This window comes from Zalophus californianus, chromosome 12 (genome assembly GCF_009762305.2).
Source record: "Zalophus californianus isolate mZalCal1 chromosome 12, mZalCal1.pri.v2, whole genome shotgun sequence".
Classification (NCBI taxonomy): domain Eukaryota; kingdom Metazoa; phylum Chordata; class Mammalia; order Carnivora; family Otariidae; genus Zalophus; species Zalophus californianus.
The window spans coordinates 66,120,883-66,139,811 of record NC_045606.1 but is presented as its reverse complement, the minus strand read 5'-3'; the positions used below and the strand labels follow the sequence as shown (position 1 = coordinate 66,139,811).

At 40.6% G+C, this 18,929-nt stretch overlaps 1 protein-coding gene across 7 annotated transcripts in view; it reads left to right on the top strand.

Annotated features, from left to right (window-relative positions):
* Window positions 1-18,929, top strand: part of ELMO1 (engulfment and cell motility 1) — a 553,802-nt gene that overhangs the window by 196,815 nt on the left and 338,058 nt on the right. For all 7 annotated transcript variants that reach the window (XM_027573071.2, XM_027573068.2, XM_027573074.2 and 4 more), the window contains 2 exons: window positions 3,948-3,983; window positions 11,401-11,500. In XM_027573071.2, the coding sequence (XP_027428872.1) occupies window positions 3,948-3,983; window positions 11,401-11,500 (136 nt within the window). The remainder of the gene's footprint in view (window positions 1-3,947; window positions 3,984-11,400; window positions 11,501-18,929) is intronic.

Below are 18,929 nucleotides of genomic sequence, written 5' to 3'. Positions count from 1 at the left end.
AAATTTGCATCACAAACGCCAAAGAGGTCAATCCTCTGGGGCTTTGTCAGCGGTTGTGTGGCAGAAAATTCCTTACACTGGATCTTCCCCCCTTCCCATCGCTCTTTCCTTTGTCTGTGGGTCTTTGTCCATCTGCGCAGCCATACCCCAGCAGACTGTAAGTCAAGGGTGGGTGATGGTCCAGTGAGGCCAAAGAAAAGACCCTGAGGCAGCAGTCGAGACACAGGTTTATTGGGGAAACTCATAAACAAGGAGTCCAGAAGCAGTGAACAAAGCATCCACTGCCGGGATCTTCATGCAGCAAGCTTTGACAACACAGCAACTTAGCCTGGCAACTGTCTTTGGCCTCCCCCTTCTTGCATGGCAGTGTTCCAAGGAGCTCAAGCCCTGCCATCTGGATACCCTTCGGTACAAAGGAGACGCTCTGGGTTGGGCAATCCCGGGAGCCCCTGACCCTGAAGGCTGGACAACACATTCTTCGGCACATTCTGCTTGATGGGAATATAGAGGGAGGTGGGATCTACACGTTCTCAAGGTAGTGATTAACAGGGGCATTCAGGGTGTGCATGCACAAATTATGCGGCGTCACCCTGGAAATGAAAATGGAAATGAGACGAGGTCACACAGCCTGTTTAGAGAAGAGATTATCTTCTGCCTGGGGAAGAGAATGCCATACCTTGGGCTCTGGTGAGAGGCTTCAGCCTTTCTAGAACCATTTGTTCCTGGTCAGGTTTCTTTTAAAAATGGGTATATGGAGAGAAAGAGAGAGAGAGAGAGAAAGAGGGAGAGAGAGAGAGAGAGAGAGGGAGAGAGGGAACCTCAGTTAGGAAAAGAGACATCATAACAAAAAGTTCCTCTTTGTTTATTTTTAATCTGAACCCAAAGTTGAGAGGGAGTTGAGAAGAAGCACTGGTCAGGGAGAATGTTCCAAGGCCAGAGTCTGCTACAGCAAGTGGAACACATAGAAAAACCTGAAGGTGCTCAGGCACCAGGCCAGAAAACGATTTTGAAAAGTTGCAGTGATAGCTTTATATATTACACACATGCATGCACACACATACACACCTCACATACACATTTATTTTGAATCGATTCTGTTAAATAATGAACTGAAGCATATTAAAATTTTAAGAATTTATTTGAGCAGAAACCAATTAGAAGCAGTCAGTGCCAAACTGGAAGTATTTAGGAGCGCTGCACCTGCAGGAGCCAGGGGAAAGACTTCTATAGAGAAGGGGAGGAAGCAAAGCAAAGCAATTATTTGATTGGCTGCAGCTTAGAGCCTAGCTGGATGTTTGTGATTGGTCATCCATAAATATGGATGTTTTGGGTTTTTTGTTTGTTTGTTTGTTTTGTAACCTTGCAGCATTTACAGGCTTAGGTTTTGGTTTGCTTACACCGGCCTCTGGCCTTAGGGCCACATCAGTTAATGGCCTCCTTGTTTAATTAACTGAACAGTTCTCTACTTACTGGAGGAGTTGCAATATCAAGTTTCACACTTGTCTCTGTTGTGTCCAGATAGCACCTTTGCACCAGTTGTCCTGTCTTTTCCTAATCTTGTTCTGTATGGAATTATTCCCTAGGGGTTCCTTTTCTTTCCTGATTTTGGCACTTTTTAAGATGATAGGTCAGCCACTTTTAGAATACCCTCCAGTTTGGGTTTGTTAAAAGGTAGTTCATTACAGGTGATTTTTAGGAAAAGATAAAAGCGTGACTCTCATACAGATATAAAAATGAACATGTGTTAAAACAATTTTACTCTTGTGATATGAGGGAACGAGGCAGATGTTTTAACGGTTTCAAAGGAAAAGTCAAAAGGGCACCAATTTATATGGCGCAAAGGGATGTTGAAATGAATCGCAAATGGAGGCAAAACTGGATTTTTATCTGCAAGGAGGAAGTCCATTAAAACACTACAAGACGGGACAGAATGTACATATTCACCAGTTACCTACAACTTAGAGACAACTGGGCTGGCATCTGATAACTCAGAATAGTAAGCACAGTTTCCCATTGGAACAGTTTTTTTTTTTTTTTTCTTACAGGTTTATCCTGTATTGTTTTCTTGTTGTAAACCCCTATTTATATACGTCTTTGGCTGGAATATCACTGATGCTTGTGGTTTTCTTTGTTGCATCCTGTGGATGACACACGATGTCCGTGTGTCTTATTACTGGTGTTCACTTTGACCACTTCAGAGAGTGCCTTCCAGGTGTCTCTACCGTAACATGTTTACCCCACTTTGTAATTAATAAGTAATTTTGGAGTAGTTGCAGGATGGAGGACAGAAAACAGTACAAATCAGGTTTGTGTGTTTCCCCCGAGAGGTTGGGCTCTGCGACAATACCAGCATGCCACTCTTTGAAACAACGTGGGCTCATTCGGTCCTGTTTAATTCAGTAAGGTGTGATCTGTCACTGTTATTTATTTTGGTGTTTGGTCTGTCCCAGATTTGGCTGTGGAAGCTTCAGGCAGCCTTCTGTGCCCTTCTGACCTGTCTCCCATTATTCTTTGAGCATTTCGTTTCTTTCTGGCTCCGTGAGCTGTTCCAGGCTTATCTAGAGCTTTCCTTGCCGCAGTCCTGGTGGGAGTCATTTCTACAAGGAGCCCAGTTCCTTTTAGTGGACAGGGGTGTTCAGGCCTTGCGAGAGGGCCCAACCTCTGCTCAGGTCTGCCTCTCTGTGGTTGGTCGGTCACCTACTACTTTCACCTTGCCCAGTGGCTTTTTGAAGGAGGGAGGGAAGGAAGCTAATATTTTTTTTTTCCCCCCAAAGGCAGGTAAAGGAGGGGGATGGGAGGGGGAAGAAGATGGCTATATACATTTTTACCCTTCCTCCCCCAACACCCCCCCCTCCCCTGACTTACCAGAGACAAGATCTGATCTCCTTGTGGTCAGTTGGGTTTCTGAAGTGGTTACATTTTATGTGGATGAAAATGAAACTTCACTTCATCTGAAGAGCCAAATCATTCATCTACTACTTATTTAGCATCTACTCTGCCTATGCCTGACATTATAGTACTCAGTCACAGTGCTAAGGCCCTGCCTTCAGGAAGCTGGAAGGACAGTGAGGGGTCCTACCTAAGTCATACCACAGCTAATGTGTCTTCCAGCGAGTGCAGGTGTGAGTGCCACCCTCAGTCTGGTCAAGGAAATCAGAGGTCAGGAAGTCTTCCCAGAGGAGCCTACAATCTGGAGAGTTTGGAGTAGAACTTAGCTTGTTGAACAAGCTGGTTAGAGCGGAAGGGTATTCAAAACAGAGGGAAGGAAGGACATACTTAATGCCAGAGAAATTTGGCAGACTGGAGAGATGGGAAGTGGTTTGATGGGATGAATGTCACTTGTTTCCTTATCTTCTTGACCCCAGTTTTTTAAGAAACATAGTTGTCCTTTCTTGCAGATGAGATTGGTCCGTTTTTTTGCGGGCTGCCATCACAGAGTTCCATCTGTTGTCCAAGACTCTTGCAGTATTTTGTGATGTCTTCCCTGCAAAGAGGCAATCTTTTCTCAAGAAAGGGCAAAGTAGAATTAGAATTTTCCCAAAGAAAGATAATCAATTATTTATTCACTGTCAGGATTATACTTAAGAACTGGTCTAGTATCTTTTTTTTTTTCATTAAAAATATGCCCAGTCTTATATCTAGGGATTTTCTCCCCATTGAACATATACCCACTCTGATCCAAATGGAGTGTTCTGGTTGCCTTTACTCTTAAGTAAATGCAATGGTTTGGTTACAGTGGTTTAATCCCTGTCTTTTGATTGTTTCTTATCAGTGGGGAACACCAGTTTATTACTTTGAATAATGTTTTGAAATGAATAAAGTCCTTTACATCATGGTAGTTAAATCTCCCCTATATCTAATCCTGAGCTTTCTTCAAGATATGTTCTTTGTGTAAAAATTATTGCTTTCAAACAAGCTCCTCATATGGTTTTTTTCAAATTTTGCAGACGATACCAGAAGTTGCAGAAGATCATGAAGCCTTGGTAAGAATTTATGATCAATTAATATAGATGATGTAACACTTCCTTCTTCTCTGCATAATTAAACCCTGTCCTCTGACTGACCGTATAACTATGCATCTAGATATTTTGAGTAAGTGGTTTTCTTTCCTTGTTTGATGTTCTTATTAATTGGTTCTTCCAAAATTTATCCCGCCCCCCCTTTTTTTGCTTGGTTGTAGAAAGGATATTTTATGTTTGTAGCCACAAATTAATTACATCAGAATTGCTATCCTTCTCCTGGAGCAAGGCTAGGCATAATTTTATGTATTACTTTAAACAAAACTTCCTTTTTTGTGGCCTGTGTGATGTTCAAAGTTAAAAGTCTTTGATTTTATCCAATGGCTCAGCATGAAAAAGATGCACATTAAAAAAAAATTCAGGATTGAAGTATGGTATGAAAATTATTTACTCGGAGTCTTAGAAAGTGTTCAGTCACCTGTCAAGTGAATTGCATGATAATTGTGTCTGGAGATCTTAGAATTTCTTTCTTAGAGTTTTTCCTCCTCAGTGCCTTTCTTATCCACTGAAGAAGGTGAGTCCAAATAGGGTCTAACAAACTCTCTACAGTAGGCGGAACAAATTTCCATTTTGCCAAGTTGTTAAACAGATAATTTCAATTTGAGAAGCAAGACCGAAGAGCATCTGAAAATGTGCACCTTATTTTTTTAGTCCTCAGAGAAAATTCCAGTTGCCTTCAGTGTATAATACTGGTCTCAGTCATTCATCTTCCCCTACCCTTCCCACATAGAAAAAAAGTATATACTCCTTAGTTATTAAAACCTGATAAAGTAAAAAGCACTATTGAGTTTTGAGGGTAAAATTTTTTAAATGTTCTTTTGATATATATATTTATTATAGTAGACACACTTAATGGTAATGGCAGCAGAAGCCCTCTTTTATAAGAGTTTGTTCTGGGCACTGTCTCAGTGTTTACACTCATTACTTTTAATTCACACTGGTGAATTAAAAAATACTGCCCAAGATCAGTATAATGAGTATTATTTCCTTGATACGGAAGTTAAAATAAGGTGGTGGAGCTGGGACTCAAACCGAGTTTTTCTCTAACAACCTCATATGATTTGCTGATGTCGAGGAGTCTGGGGGCTCTGAAGCCAAAATAATTTCTTAAAATTTATCTGCCAGTAGTTTTAATCTTTTGGTATATAGGGATGCTGGAAGTGTGACTACATGTGAACCATGATTTTCATTTATCAGACATAGACAAAATCAGTGTTCAGGGCCTTCATTCTGGTAATGGTAGAATATCTTAATTAGACTAATACAGATAACAGTTATAAAATCTGGACATAGTAATGTAAACAAAAACACCGAAAACAACTGCTTGAAGGAACTGGATAGCAACCCAAAGTAGACAGAAAGAGGGAGGTCAATCAGAAGAACAAACGGGCCTCAAATGAGATTTATGTGTTCATAGCTTTTGCCTGAAAATACCTGCTCATCCAATTAGCATGAGGTGGCTGAAAGCCTCAGTCTTGGTAAGTTGCTAAGAAGATATAGTTTGGGACTGACAAAGCATCTACCTTGTGGTGGGGGACTCCATGAAAGAAGGGAAGCTCACAGGATATGAGACCCTGCATCTACATATCTATTTATAACCACCTATAAAATCGGCCCAAATCAGTAGTGTGAATGTACATGTGTGTGAGTGTGTATGTGTATGTGTGTGAGAACCCCAGAGGGCCTGGTAAAAATAGCAACTGGAATTGGAAAGAATTGCGGAGAGATTTAAACTGCCACTCACTACAGAATTTGGAGTTTGATTCTAGCTAGGTTTATTTCTGCTCTAACAAAACACTCTTCAGAAGAACAAAACTGGATGTTGAGACTTGGGAGTCTTTTATTCCCAATGTTCAGAATACAATAAAAAAATTCTTAAGAAGAAAAAAATAAAGCAAGTAGTAGAAGCTGAGCCTGAGATGACCCAGGTGTTGTAATTAGCAAATGAAGATTTTAAAGCAATGTTTATAAATATATTAGAAGAAGAAAGTATTAGTATAATGTGTGCACAGTTGAGAAGTCTTAGCAGAGAAATGGAAGCCATAAAAAATAGCCAATTGAAAATTATAAAACTGAAAAGTATAATATTTAAAATGAAAAATTCAGTGTATGGGAGTTGAAGATGTCAGAAGAGATAGTAATCTTGAAGATGTATCAGTATAAATTGCTCATTCCAAAGAACAGATAAAATTAATAGTGAGTAATTGATGTGTGAGATGGTAACATTTAATTGGGATCTCAGAAAGAGAGGAAAGAGAGAATGAGGCAGAAAAATATTTGAGGAAATAATGCCAGTTTCCAAAATTTGTTGAAAAACATAAATTTATAGAGCTAAGAAGTTCAGTTATCCTAAGTGGGATAAATAGAAAGAAAATTATTATCTGGAAACATTGTAGTCAAACTTCTGAAATTTAAGGATTTATTTATTTATTCATTCATTCAGAGAGATTGAGCATGAGCTGAGGGGGGGGGCGGCAGGGGGAAGAGAAGGGCAGAGGGAGAGAGAGAATCCCAAGCAGACACTCTGTTGAGTGTGGAGCTGGACACAGGGCTCAATCCCACAACCCTGAGATCATGACCTGAGCCAAAACCAAGAGTTGGACCCTTAACCGACTGAGCCACCCAGTTGCCCCCAATGCAATATGATTTTTTATTTTTTTATTTGTAAAAATTTTTTAAAGATTTATTTATTTGACAGAGAGAGACACAGCAAGAGAGGGAACACGAGCAGGGGGAGTGGAAAAGGGAGAAGCAGGCTTCCTGCTGAGCTGGGAACCGGATGCGGGGGCTCGATCCCAGGACCCTGGGATCATGACCTGAGCCGAAGGCAGATGCTTAACTGACTGAGCCACCCAGGTGCCCTGCAATATGATTTTTTAAAAAAGAAATTGCAACCAATCCTAAAATGTAAAGGAAATGCATAGGACCTAGAATAGCCAAAACAGTCTTGAAAAAGCAATAAAGATGAACCAAGTTGGAGGATTTCATTAACTGACTACAAACTTACTCTAAAGTCATAAACACAGTGTGATATTGGTATCAGGGGGTAGACAGATCAAAGGAATAGAATAGAGTCCAGAACTGATTCGCAGTTAAATTTTTAAGGAGCCGAAAGAACGTTTGCACACATAAGTCGTGCTATGAATCTGAAGGCCAAGGGAAGGTCTAAAGGGTGATTTAGAAATGTATAATCTTTTATGTTTTATTTATTTATTTTATTTATTTTTAATTTTTACCACATACAACAGAAAACATTTGGAAAAATTCAAAGGGCAGGGCAGAACTATATTCATTAACTTTAGGAATTAAGGATATATTGAGTATGATTTATTGATAACTATAAAAGTGGCCTTTACTTGCATCTTTCTCCCCTTCTGCCCTGGGCATGGCACCCAATCGAAACATTTGGAAGCACTGTTCTTTTATAAATTTATCAGCTTAAATTTGAAATGCTTTGAGATTGGCTGAATTTAGTTGGAATGAAGATGGTCTCTACTGAGTTGATGAGAAACATTTATTTGAATCATTCCAGCACACATGGTGTGTTGGCTGTGACATGGCTCTCAACCAGAATGTAAAGTTTGCAGTCGGCTTAATTTGTGGCAGTCAGTACTGCGAAATCTTTAGCTTAGCACTTTATAAAAAAACAAATAAAGCAAACAAATAAAAGTGCTCCTGCATGCGCCATGTGGTTGCTTTATACTAGTAACCCGTTTAGCCTTGATCTTGTGCATGCGGCATTGACTTCAGAAAGAGAGCCTTGGATCCCGCCTTTGTCTCTGGAGCCTCAGTCTCTCCTCTAGGAGTGAGAGTAAACATCTATGTCGGGGTTTGATAAGGGCTTTTATAGCTGCATCATTTGAAACTAGATGATTGAGTCCCTTGACTTGGAACGTAGCAAGATTTTAGCATGGCCATCTTCTCTTTGTGATTGAGGGTTTGAGGTTGAATTTAAAAAAAAAAATTCCTCTTGTGGAAACCTAGTATGCCATCTAGCAACCAGTCACAGTGAATTATATTTATTTTATATATGCACTACATATATAGGCATATATGTGTGTGTGTATATTTTTATAATATAATAGACAATGTAACACACATATATGTTTAATAATATCTTTGTTATATAATATAAAATAGAATTATATGGTCTAATAACATATATGCAATATATTTTAAAATATGTATATAAATGTTATTACATAACATTTCTATAAAATATGAATATAAATCATACAACATTTATATAAAATGCTATTAGATGGACAAAGGGAGCGATCCCTGCTCTGGGCACCCTGGTGTGTGATGTGGAAGAAGCTTCTCTCACTTACCAATCAGTCACATTCATAGATGACAGCAAAGCACAGAAAGGCCTACCTGCAGTTGCAGAAATGGTGCTCCATCTCCGTCGCGACCGTGGAGATGGAAATCCTGGCCCCAAAAGCACAGCTTGGAGATTTGGAAGCCAAATGATAGTCTTTCTCTTTCTCTCCATCTTCCCTCCCAAGTCCTTGCAGCCTGTCTTTGGAGTCCAGTGAGCAGAGTCCTAGAGCATTTGAGGAAGTGGGACAGTCCCTAGGGGTTACTAAGGCCACTTAGATTATGGGAACAGAGTCATTTTGCCTTTGGATAATTAGAGAGCATAAATATAACTTATTTTTGGGGGGGGGTGCCTGGGTGGCTCAGTCGGTTAAGCATCTTCCTTCGGCTCAAGTCATGATCCCAGGGTCCTGGGACTGAGCCCTGCAATGGGCTCCCTGCTCGGCGGGGCGTCTGCTTCTCCCTCTGTCCCTCCCTCACTCCACTCGTGCGCTTGCTCTTTCTCTCTCTTTCTCAAAAATAAATAAAATCTTAAAAAAAAAAAATATAACTTATTTTTTGTTTCTAAAGCAGTCAAGGAAGACTAGCACCATCTCTGTTCTCAGTCTCCACTAGCTCCCGGGGATGTAAAGAAGAGTTTGATGGCAGTAGCATTTGCTTTTCTTTGTCACTCTGTTTCAGTGCTTGTACTGTGAGTGACAACATGAGGCCATGTTTGTGCTGAATGGAGGAGCTGTGGGTGCCAATCTCCAGTGTCGTTTACGTGAGAGTCTTTTAGCGGTTAAGCTCTTTTAACTTACCAGGTGTAAGCAAATGGCAACGATTAGTTACCATATGCTTGTTTTCCCCCTTTTTAAGCTAAAAGGAAAATAAATTAGCTAATAGTAGTTACTACTAATGCTATAATAAAATAATACATTAGCTAATTTGTTTACTATGAATACTATACATTATCATGTAATAACGTTTTCACAGTAATACTCATGCCAACACACTTTATTAATAAATCTTACTAATTGCTTTTATATCTGGCTCTCTTATTTTCCTGAGGCAGTTTCCCGTTTTTGTTTTGTTTTGTTTTATTTTTCCCCCACAATCTGACGTCTGGATTTTCTTGTGATTCATTGTAGAGAGTTGTTTCTGGATTTTTTTTTTTTTAATCTTTCTTGCTACTCTTTTTAACCCATTTTTCATCTTTCTACTCTTCATATATTCTCCTTAAGTAAGTTTGGGTTTTCTGGTGTGGAATTTATTTTGGGGAACATGCCACCTAGGGAGCCCCTGTGAGATTGGTATTGCTAGTCTGTGACTCAGAGAAGCCTTTAAAAAAAAGTATTTCTGGCCTGAATTGTTTGGCTTTCCTTGCTTCCTCCCCGCCCCCCCCCCCCCCCCCCCCCCGCCGGCTCCAAGGACAGAGAGTCCTTGACACTACGAAGGCAAACATTTGAAGATCATAGACTTTGCTTACCTTTCTAGAAGATCACTTTTATGTAATGGTCATAGCTAACACTCACATGTTGCTACCCTGCAGGGAGAGCTTGAAGGTGGGGTAGCTTGTTCTGTTCCTCCCAGAAATCCCCAGCAGAGTATTACCACCACCACCACCGTCACTTTTAATAAGTAAGGAGACTGAGGCACAGCGTGCGTCAGTAACTTGCCCACTGAGCACTGGAGAGGAAGCTGCTGTCTCACTCCAGACACCATCCATGTAACGGTGTCTACATGTTGCATCTGATCCTCTCTGATCTCTGGTAACTTCAGATCACGGTCTTCCCCTGAGAGCCTCACAGCCTCTGAAGTGATGCAGAATTCCCAAGGTCATTCCCAAGGCTGGGCTGAGAGCCATGGCAAGAAGGAAAGTTAGGAAGCTGTTTTCAAAGAAACAGGAGACTGTTTTCTATTCTGTTAGCTGAAAATAGATGGGAGGGTTCGGTCTAAACATTCCATGAGCCTTTGTAGTAGAGCAGTTGTGGTATGTAGGAGTCTAGAGATTCAAAATCTGAACAACCAACTTTATTTTTTTTTAATCAAGTGCACGAATCTGTGAGGTTGCACATAGTGCAGAAATCCTGATGGGCCTCATTCAGGGTACTTGGAGAGAGTACTTATCTTAAGAGTTAACATTTATTATGATGATAATTTACAGTAGAGGTGAGTTTCCATAAAAGATTCTGAGGGTCTGTTAAGTATTGTTTTGAGAGCATTAGAAACCAGGATATTGTCTGATCAGGGACGTGGGTGGAGCTGTTTTAAAAGGACAGTGCTTTTGCCTGAGTGTGTCTGATCTCTGTTTTGTTTTCTGACCCACACATTAGACCCTTCTGACAGCCTTCCAAATCACAGCAAGGGTGTGGCCAGCAAATAATCATTATTTTCACAGATACTCTATAATAAAGATAAAATGCTGGCCAATGTAACATAGAAATGAATATGCTTACTTACATACATATTTGTATCTATGTGTGTAAGTCCTCACCCAGACACACACACACACACACACACACACACACACACACACACACACACACACACACACACACACACACACACGGACCACCCAGATCCTCTGCAAGGTGCTAATACTCTTACTAGAATTATTTCTAATTATTAGATACCCATGAATAATAAAAGAAGCACATTGCCCTCTCTTGGCTGAGAAGTTTTTCTTTCAGCTATTATTTACTGAATACTTATGTGCTACACATGTTATTAAGTGCAGTACAAGCAGCCCTGTGTTAAACAGGTATCACTCTTCAGTTTTTCAGCTGGGAAGACAGAGGCCCAGAGAGATTAGGGAATAGCCCAGTGTGACATAGCTCACCAGAGTAAGAGTCAGTACGAGTCCAGGTCTGTCCCACTGAGGCCCTGGCTTTCTTTGTAAAGCCCACCTGCCTCCTTCCCGTTGACTCACATTTTTGAGGAAGTTTCCTGTGGCCCAGCTGCTTCTCTTAGTGATCTACAGCTCTGTTGTATTCACTCTTCTAAAGCTTTCTCACTTCTGTGCCTGTCCTTGGGCTCAGCTCTTGGGCCCATCCCCATTAATCTCCTTTGTGTTTTCCAGCTTTGGAGACATGCTGTCCTTCACCCTGACGGCCTTTGTTGAGCTGATGGATCATGGAATAGTGTCCTGGGATACGTTTTCAGTGGCATTTATTAAGAAGGTAATGCAGATTGTGCTTTTCTAAGGCTTAAATTACTTTCATAGATATTTCGCTCTGCTTTGAGGCTACTGTGTTGTTGTTTCCTTTAGTTCTTTGTGTTAAAGGTAGGTGCCGTTGTTGAGAGTATTATGAATGTGGGAGTCTAGGCACCTAAATCCTATGTGGAGATGACATTGTCTCCCCACCAGGATCATAAGGGCTTGCACGTGAGAACCCACAGTCAAGGGACATCAAGGTGTCCTGTTAACACCACAGAAGCAGTCCCTGCGGATTCCCTGTCCAGGACTTGGTTGTTCTCAAGACCCAAGTAGAGTTCCTTCTGTCCTTTGTAAACCTTCTGCCCTCAATCAGGTATTCAGGGAACAGGAAAGAGGCAGAGTATATTGATTTCCTACATGCCTGGGTTTAAAGCAGGGATGTAAGAGAAGGGCATGTGCTTGGGTTCAGTTCCTCTTAGGTTGAGCCCACTTACTTGTAATCACGGTGCAATAAATGTCTCTGGGATCAGTTCCTCCTCCTTTAGGAGGAAACTAATAAAGGGATGGGAAAGGTGGATTTTGTGTGGGAACAGAGGGCACAAGAGCCCTCATCATTCCCTGCAGTTGCGTTGTATAAAGGCACATCTGCAAACTTACAATTCTGTTTCTAGTCTTCAAACAACAAATAAATAGTCCTGCCTTGATAACTCTTAAATATGGCATTAAATAATGGATTATTATTACTTATTAATTTGTTAATTTATTTTTCCTCTCTCTGTAATTGTGAAATTGCTTATAAGAGTATTGGCATTTTCTTCCTATTATTGTATTGGGAGCGAAGAGAGGTTTGGAATTCATAAATTTATTTTATAAGTATAGATTTCTGGGAAAGATTGTTTAAAATAAAGACTTTTAGAGAATCTGTGCAAAAACTGGAAAGTCAAAGCAAAATCCAGAAAAGTCACTTGAATTTTTTAAAACTTTTTTTCTTTTTTTCAAGATTTTATTTATTTATTTGACAGAGAGAGACACAGCGAGAGAGAAAGAGAAAGAGAGAGCATAAGCAGGGGGAGCAGCAGGCAGAGGGAGGGGGAAAAGCAGGCTTCCCTCAGAGCAGGGAGCCCAATGCAGGGCTCGATCTCAGGACCCTGGGATCATGATCTGAGCCGAAGTCAGATGCTTAACAGACTATGCCACCCAGGGGCCCCAAATTCTTTAAACAAACTTTTATCTTGAAATCACGTAGACTTATAGAAAAGTTGCACAAAGTAGTACAGAACGTTCCCATATGCCCTTCATCCAGCTTCCCCTAGGTTCACATTTTGCATAATGATGATACAATGAACAGTGGTGTGATACAATTACCATTATTTGATTTCACCATTTTTTCTACTAATGTCCCTTGTCTGGTTAAGGACCTGATCCAGGATCCCACGTTGCATTTAGTTGTCATGCCTCCTTAGTGTCTTCCAATCTGACAGTTCCTCCATTTTTCCTGGTCTTTCATGACTTTGACAGTTTTAAAGAGTACCGGTCAGTTATTTTGTAGAATGTCCCTCAATTTGGACTTGTTTGATATTTAATGGTTAAATTAAGGTGATGTATTTTCGGCAAGAATACCAGAGAAGTGATCTTGTGTCCTTGTCAGCACATTGTATCAGGGTACATGATGTCAGTATGCGTTAGTAATGGCGATGTTGACTTTGATTATGTGGTTGAGGTGGTATCTGCTGGGTCCCCTCACTGTGAAGTTACTCCTTCTCCTTTTGAAGTTAATCCGTATCTTGAGGGAGGTACTGCCTTGAATTGAAAGGTACAGGAGAGCCCCTAGCCTGTCGAGTGAGGATGTTGGGAACGGAAGCCCCACAGATTGGACACTTGTACGATGTTGCATATGAATTTCAGACAAGAGCTGATCGGGAACCCAGGGCCTTCCCGACAGACCTCTGAATTCTCTTTCCTTATGTAAGGGCATAAAGCCAAAGGAAATGATTAATGGGAACCACTAGAAGAGGAAGCCTCTTTTTGCCTGTATCATTCAGTGGTACGAATTGCTGAAGAGAAGAGAAACATTTGTAGATGAGAAAGCCAAGGAAATGGAAGCCGTAAATTATAAATGTGAAGAGCAAATTGTGGTGTTCTGTCCTTCTAGGCTAGAAGATCTAGGGAAGTAAGTTCAAATCTGAAGACACTGGGCTTTGTGGATCTTTCATACTTAACAAAAAATTTTAACTCATTCTGGATTTACAGCAGGCCTTTCTTTCCTACATCCAAATTGCCTCGCTTGTCTGTTGTTAGAGCCTCTTTTGCTCTAAAAACAATGCTGTCCTGAATGCGAATTCCTTGAAGTTGTGTTGTGCTTTCATCCATGTATCTCTCTTGTTTTTAAAAGATTTTATTTATTTATTTCACACACGCGCACACACACACACACACACACACACACACACACACATACACACACACAGAAGAGAGAACACAAGCAGGGGGAGCAGCAGAGGGAGAGGGAGAAGCAGGCTCCCGCTAAGAAGGCAGCCCGATGTGGGACTTGATCCCAGGACGCTGAGATCATGACCTGAGCTAAAGGAAGATGCTTAACCGACTGAGCCACCCAGGCGCGCCCATCTACAATATCTCTTTTGATCTCACAGCAGTCCTTTCCAGAACAGAACAGGCTGTCTTGCTACTCCTGGCCAGGAGGCGAGGTTGCAGTCAGCGGCTTGGGGAGGTTAAGTGATGTCGTAGGGAGAGGAGTGTCATCGGTCCCATGGTTAAGGGCTTCTTCCCCCCATGTCATGCATTCCTGTGCTTTCAAGTGGTGGAAAAAATAGCTCCGGAACACTTGTTGAACCATAATCACCTCTGTCAGCCCTCCCTGACCTCACTGGTACGGAGTTAAGTGATTTCTTCTGCTCTCCATTCTCCTTGGATCTTGCGTGTGCCCCTGTGCTTACACTTACCACATTCTGTGGACTCTCTGTTCTTTTTACTGGCTCCCACTAGACCATGAGTCCCAGGGGGCTGGAACCACAGCTTTCCGCATGACTGTATCCTTGGGGCCTGGCACAGAGTAAGACGTTAATACATTTCTGTGAAATGAATGAATGAAAGTTGTTTTGGAAGCATTTTTTTTTTTAAACCCTAGCACTTGAGGAAGAGAAGGAATATAGTGACATTGTATTTAAATATATTTCAAGTCAAATTTCAGTCATGAATGGAAAGAAATTACAAAACTCTCTCATTAAATGATGTGAGGTGTTAGAATGACAATAATTTAATATCTGACTACTTAAGAAAATGTTCTGCACTCACTGAAATTAAATAAAAAAAAATCTAAGGAAGCAAACAGTAGCAGTCTTGGCAGTTTAAATAAAAAATTAAATGTTTTCTCAAAAGGCAGTACATTTAATGAATCTCATGTTCTCATTCCTGGTCATTCTCTTTCCCTTGCGTTGCTACTTAGATCTCAGTCCCTTATGTGAATCTGAGAAATGGTCATCAGAAAATGACTTTATAATTGATAGTTTTTGTAAGGTTAACTTTTCTGTTTCATTAGCTGTTTCAAATTCAGCACTTAGACAACCCAGGAATTGTATGCAGGCAACTGTCTTTTAAATGGAGCTTTATCTCGACAAAACTCAACTAGGAAATGCACTGACAAAAGATGCTTATCTCTGTGGTCCAGACTTGGCTTCCTATTAATGCCAAATTCATACCACTTTGGAGAAATTTTTTTTTCCCTGCCAGCCCCTGTCTTCTTCCTTACTGTTTTCTTATGTGCGGATCTAGATTCTAGTTTACACATTTTGTCTGCAGTAAATAACATCATTTCGTAAACATTTTGAAACATGGAATCCCTTGATGCTAATATCTAATGTTGCGTTTTAAAGACTTGCTGCTTGGGGAGAGGGTAGGAAGGTATGGAGAAGAAAGAAAAGAAAAAAACCCAAACAAAATAAAACAACACACACAAAACACCTAGAACTTTCTGTATTACGATTTGGTTTTCCCCTAGCCAAGTAAAACTCCAGTGCCTTTTCTTGGAAGGCGTGTTTCTTATAAATGCTCTTGCAGCCTTAGCTCTGCAGGAGGGTCTGGATCACCCTGCAGTGTTCTCCGGGCCTGGACGAACATCCAGCCAGTTCAGCGTGCAGACCCAGTAACTTTTACCTCTTAAAAACTTGAGAGATTTATGGGCCGCTGTCCAGATAATTTAAAATACAGCAATGGAGCTGCATGTTCTCTATGGTTCTTTCCAGTTTTGATAGCATGGAAGAATTTTAAGATCTCATTCTAAGTTATTCTAAGAAGTGTTTAGTGCTTTTTAATAGTTTGTGTCATTGATTCATGCACTGATACCCCTTGGCTTCTAAGAAGCCATGCAAATACTCCTCGTATTATTTAGGTAACATTTTTAAATGACTGGCAACATGCGGAGGTAGTATATATAATTATTGCTAACTCTTCTTCCCTCTTCTTTCTTGTGGTACAGACTTAACTTTTACGCAGCTGTGCCTTGGCTTAACCTGGCTCAGCTGTATCAGCCAAAAGTGCAGTCAGGGAGCCAAGAATAATCTAAGGGCAAAGAAAGTCATTATTGATTTTTCTGGGGGGGGTGGAGGGAGACAGGAGAAATGAAAATTTAACCAGAAAATATTTAATGCTCTGTAACTATACCAAAATCCATAGTTTTCAAAATAGACATAGAAAATAACATTTGTATTTTGGCAGACTTGTACGTGTACTAATAAGGAGCCTCGGTCATTATGTTCACTCAGCACTGATGCCTTGGTTATAAGTACTCATCAGATGACAATATTGGGTCATTTAAATGTCTGGCTAAAACAACTGACACATAAAGACAAAAGATAGAAGTTAGTTTAAAAATGCCACTAATGGGATGCCTGGGGGGCTCAGTTAGTTAAGCATCTGTCTTCCACTCAGGTCACAATCCCAGGGTTCTGGGGTCAAGTCCTGCATCGGGCTCCTTGCTCAGTGGGGAACCTGCTTCTCCCTCGGCCTGCTGCTCACCCCCTGCTTGTGCTTTCTCTCTCTCTCTCATTCTGACAAATAAATAAATAAATCTTTAAAAAAATAAAATAAAAACGCCACTAGTATCACCCACAGGATTGTACATAGGTCTCTAATGATTTGCCTGCCTGGCAGTACTCAGCTAAGTATGTTACAACAAAATGCTCCTTCTGTGACCTGCATTAGGATTGTTGAAATGGTAGGTTCTATATATCACAAAAGAGGTGAGTTAATAGGAAAGATTATCTTTAAAGAATATTTTGATGAAGATAAGGGATTAGTTGTGTGGGAGAGTAATATATAGAAATGGTAAATGGAATATGTATGTGGTATTCAAATATGCCTGAAATACAGCAAAGACCACAAACTATTTTACCAACATTGAGCAAGCCCCTTGGGAACATGACTGCCAATAATTTGTAGAGAACTTTATAACCCATTAGCAGAAGGTGTACTTTGTATCAGAAAACATTGAGAGTTCTGGTTGGATATTTGGAGAAAGGAAATAGTATAAAAAGGATATTTTTGGAAGTAGAGGATAAAATTTTATTAGAGGGGAATCTTGAACAGAGAGGAAAGTGAAGAAGATGCTGATGCTGTCTTAGGGATCCAGGAATGAGTTGGACTCTGGGCCAGGGTTGTGCTTGTATACCTGAATGCATACCGAAGGGGGAGCCTCACAAATGTGTTCATGGTTATAGAACACAGGGACCTGGGACTATGAATCACTAATGATTATGGCAAACTTGGAAAAAAGGTGATCTTCGAGAAAGGAGGATTAAGAAGACCGTGAGATTGGTTTTCACACCGTTTAATTTTAGGCTTTGTTGGACTATCTAAATGGAATTATACTTTTGGATGCCAAGAATAAGCAATTAACGTACTTCATAGCAAATGCCTTTTTATCTCTCTGTCTTTTTTGGACTCTCAGGGCCTTGAAGTTCAACATCCTGTGGGTTTTGCTCATTTCTCTATTTCCAGATCCTAGGACAGTGTAAGCCTATTCTGTGGCACTCAACCAATACATATTATTTGGATGGGTGAGAAGAGGGTGTGAAGGCTGCTGGGGGGGTGGGGGGGTGGGGAGGGAGTTGGATAGTCAGCTCTCAGGTGGAAGATTCTCCATGGAGCCTTAAAGGTACATCCGCTTTGACTAAATGTGGACAAGAAAGGAACATGGAAGACGGCATGAGTGCTGAGAAAATCAGAAGTATTGTCAACAAACTTCTGTGTGAGTTCTTCAGTTTTTTAATAAGTGCCAGGAATTGTGCTGGAATAGTAGAAAATGGTGGAGGAGGTGTTGGTGAGGAAGTTGAGGAATTGACATTCTGTTTAGCAGAGGTCTAAAGGAAGTGTTAAACCATGATCTCAGGATGAGGGGAACTGGATTTTTGTCAGAAAAAGATGGCCTTAGCTTGGTAGATTTGACAGAGGAGAGCAGACTGTGAGGATAAAAGCAGAGGCTTGCCAGGGACAGTAAACACATTGGAGAAGTTTATTAGCCATGAAAGGAGCTCAAGCAGGCTTTTGAGAATCTTAAAATTCTCATACTCTTCCTGTACTTTATGTTATAAAACAATAGCTTTTTGGAATATAAAATCATCATTTCGCTATACTCTACTCCTTTCTGTCATGTATTTCCCACACCGGAGATCCAGAGGTATCTGAGGTCACAGAGGGTATTGGTATCTGTACCGGCTACCCCTGCTTCCACCAGGGAGTCGTTAGCTAGAGAGAGCGGACGTGGTAACTGCAGTTGCCATGGGCACCTTTGCATTTTATCTTGTCCAAGGATGGAGGGGGGGGGTGGGGGGAGGAAGAGAGCAAATGTCAGTTTGTCATGGAACCAAATTATTTAGCTTTTAAGAAAGCAGTCATTATGTTGATGTAATAACAGCCTTTTAGTGTGAGTTGTCAACAGACAGTAATAACTTTTAAGGAGGCCTCTAAAATAAAACCTTTATGGTATCCATGTGTTTGGGTTACTGTGATCCATTATTCTAACCCTTATTTTACTTCCCTCTTACATTGTGATTTATTATGTTTGAGGCCTCAGTGATTAATTCCTTAGGGAATATATTTTAGAGCTTAAGCTATTTTAACTTTTAGCACTGCTAATTTAAATGTTTTCCTGTTTGCTAAATTTGAGATGAGAAGAATTTATTTTAACCATAAGAAATTGGAATGGGGGAAAGAGTGTTTCATTGTGGAATAACCAGGAGAGTAGCCAGTGACTGAGAAGTTGCCAGTTGAATTGTGTTGACAAGTGTGATTTGTGGGAGTCCCGTAAGGATGTAACAGGGTCATAATATGAGCATAAAAAATCATGCATCGTGTGGGTGAAGGAGTAGCCTGGGAATGGAAGGGAATGGTTAGTAGTATATGTTGAAATTACTGCCTCAAAGAAACACAGGAATCCT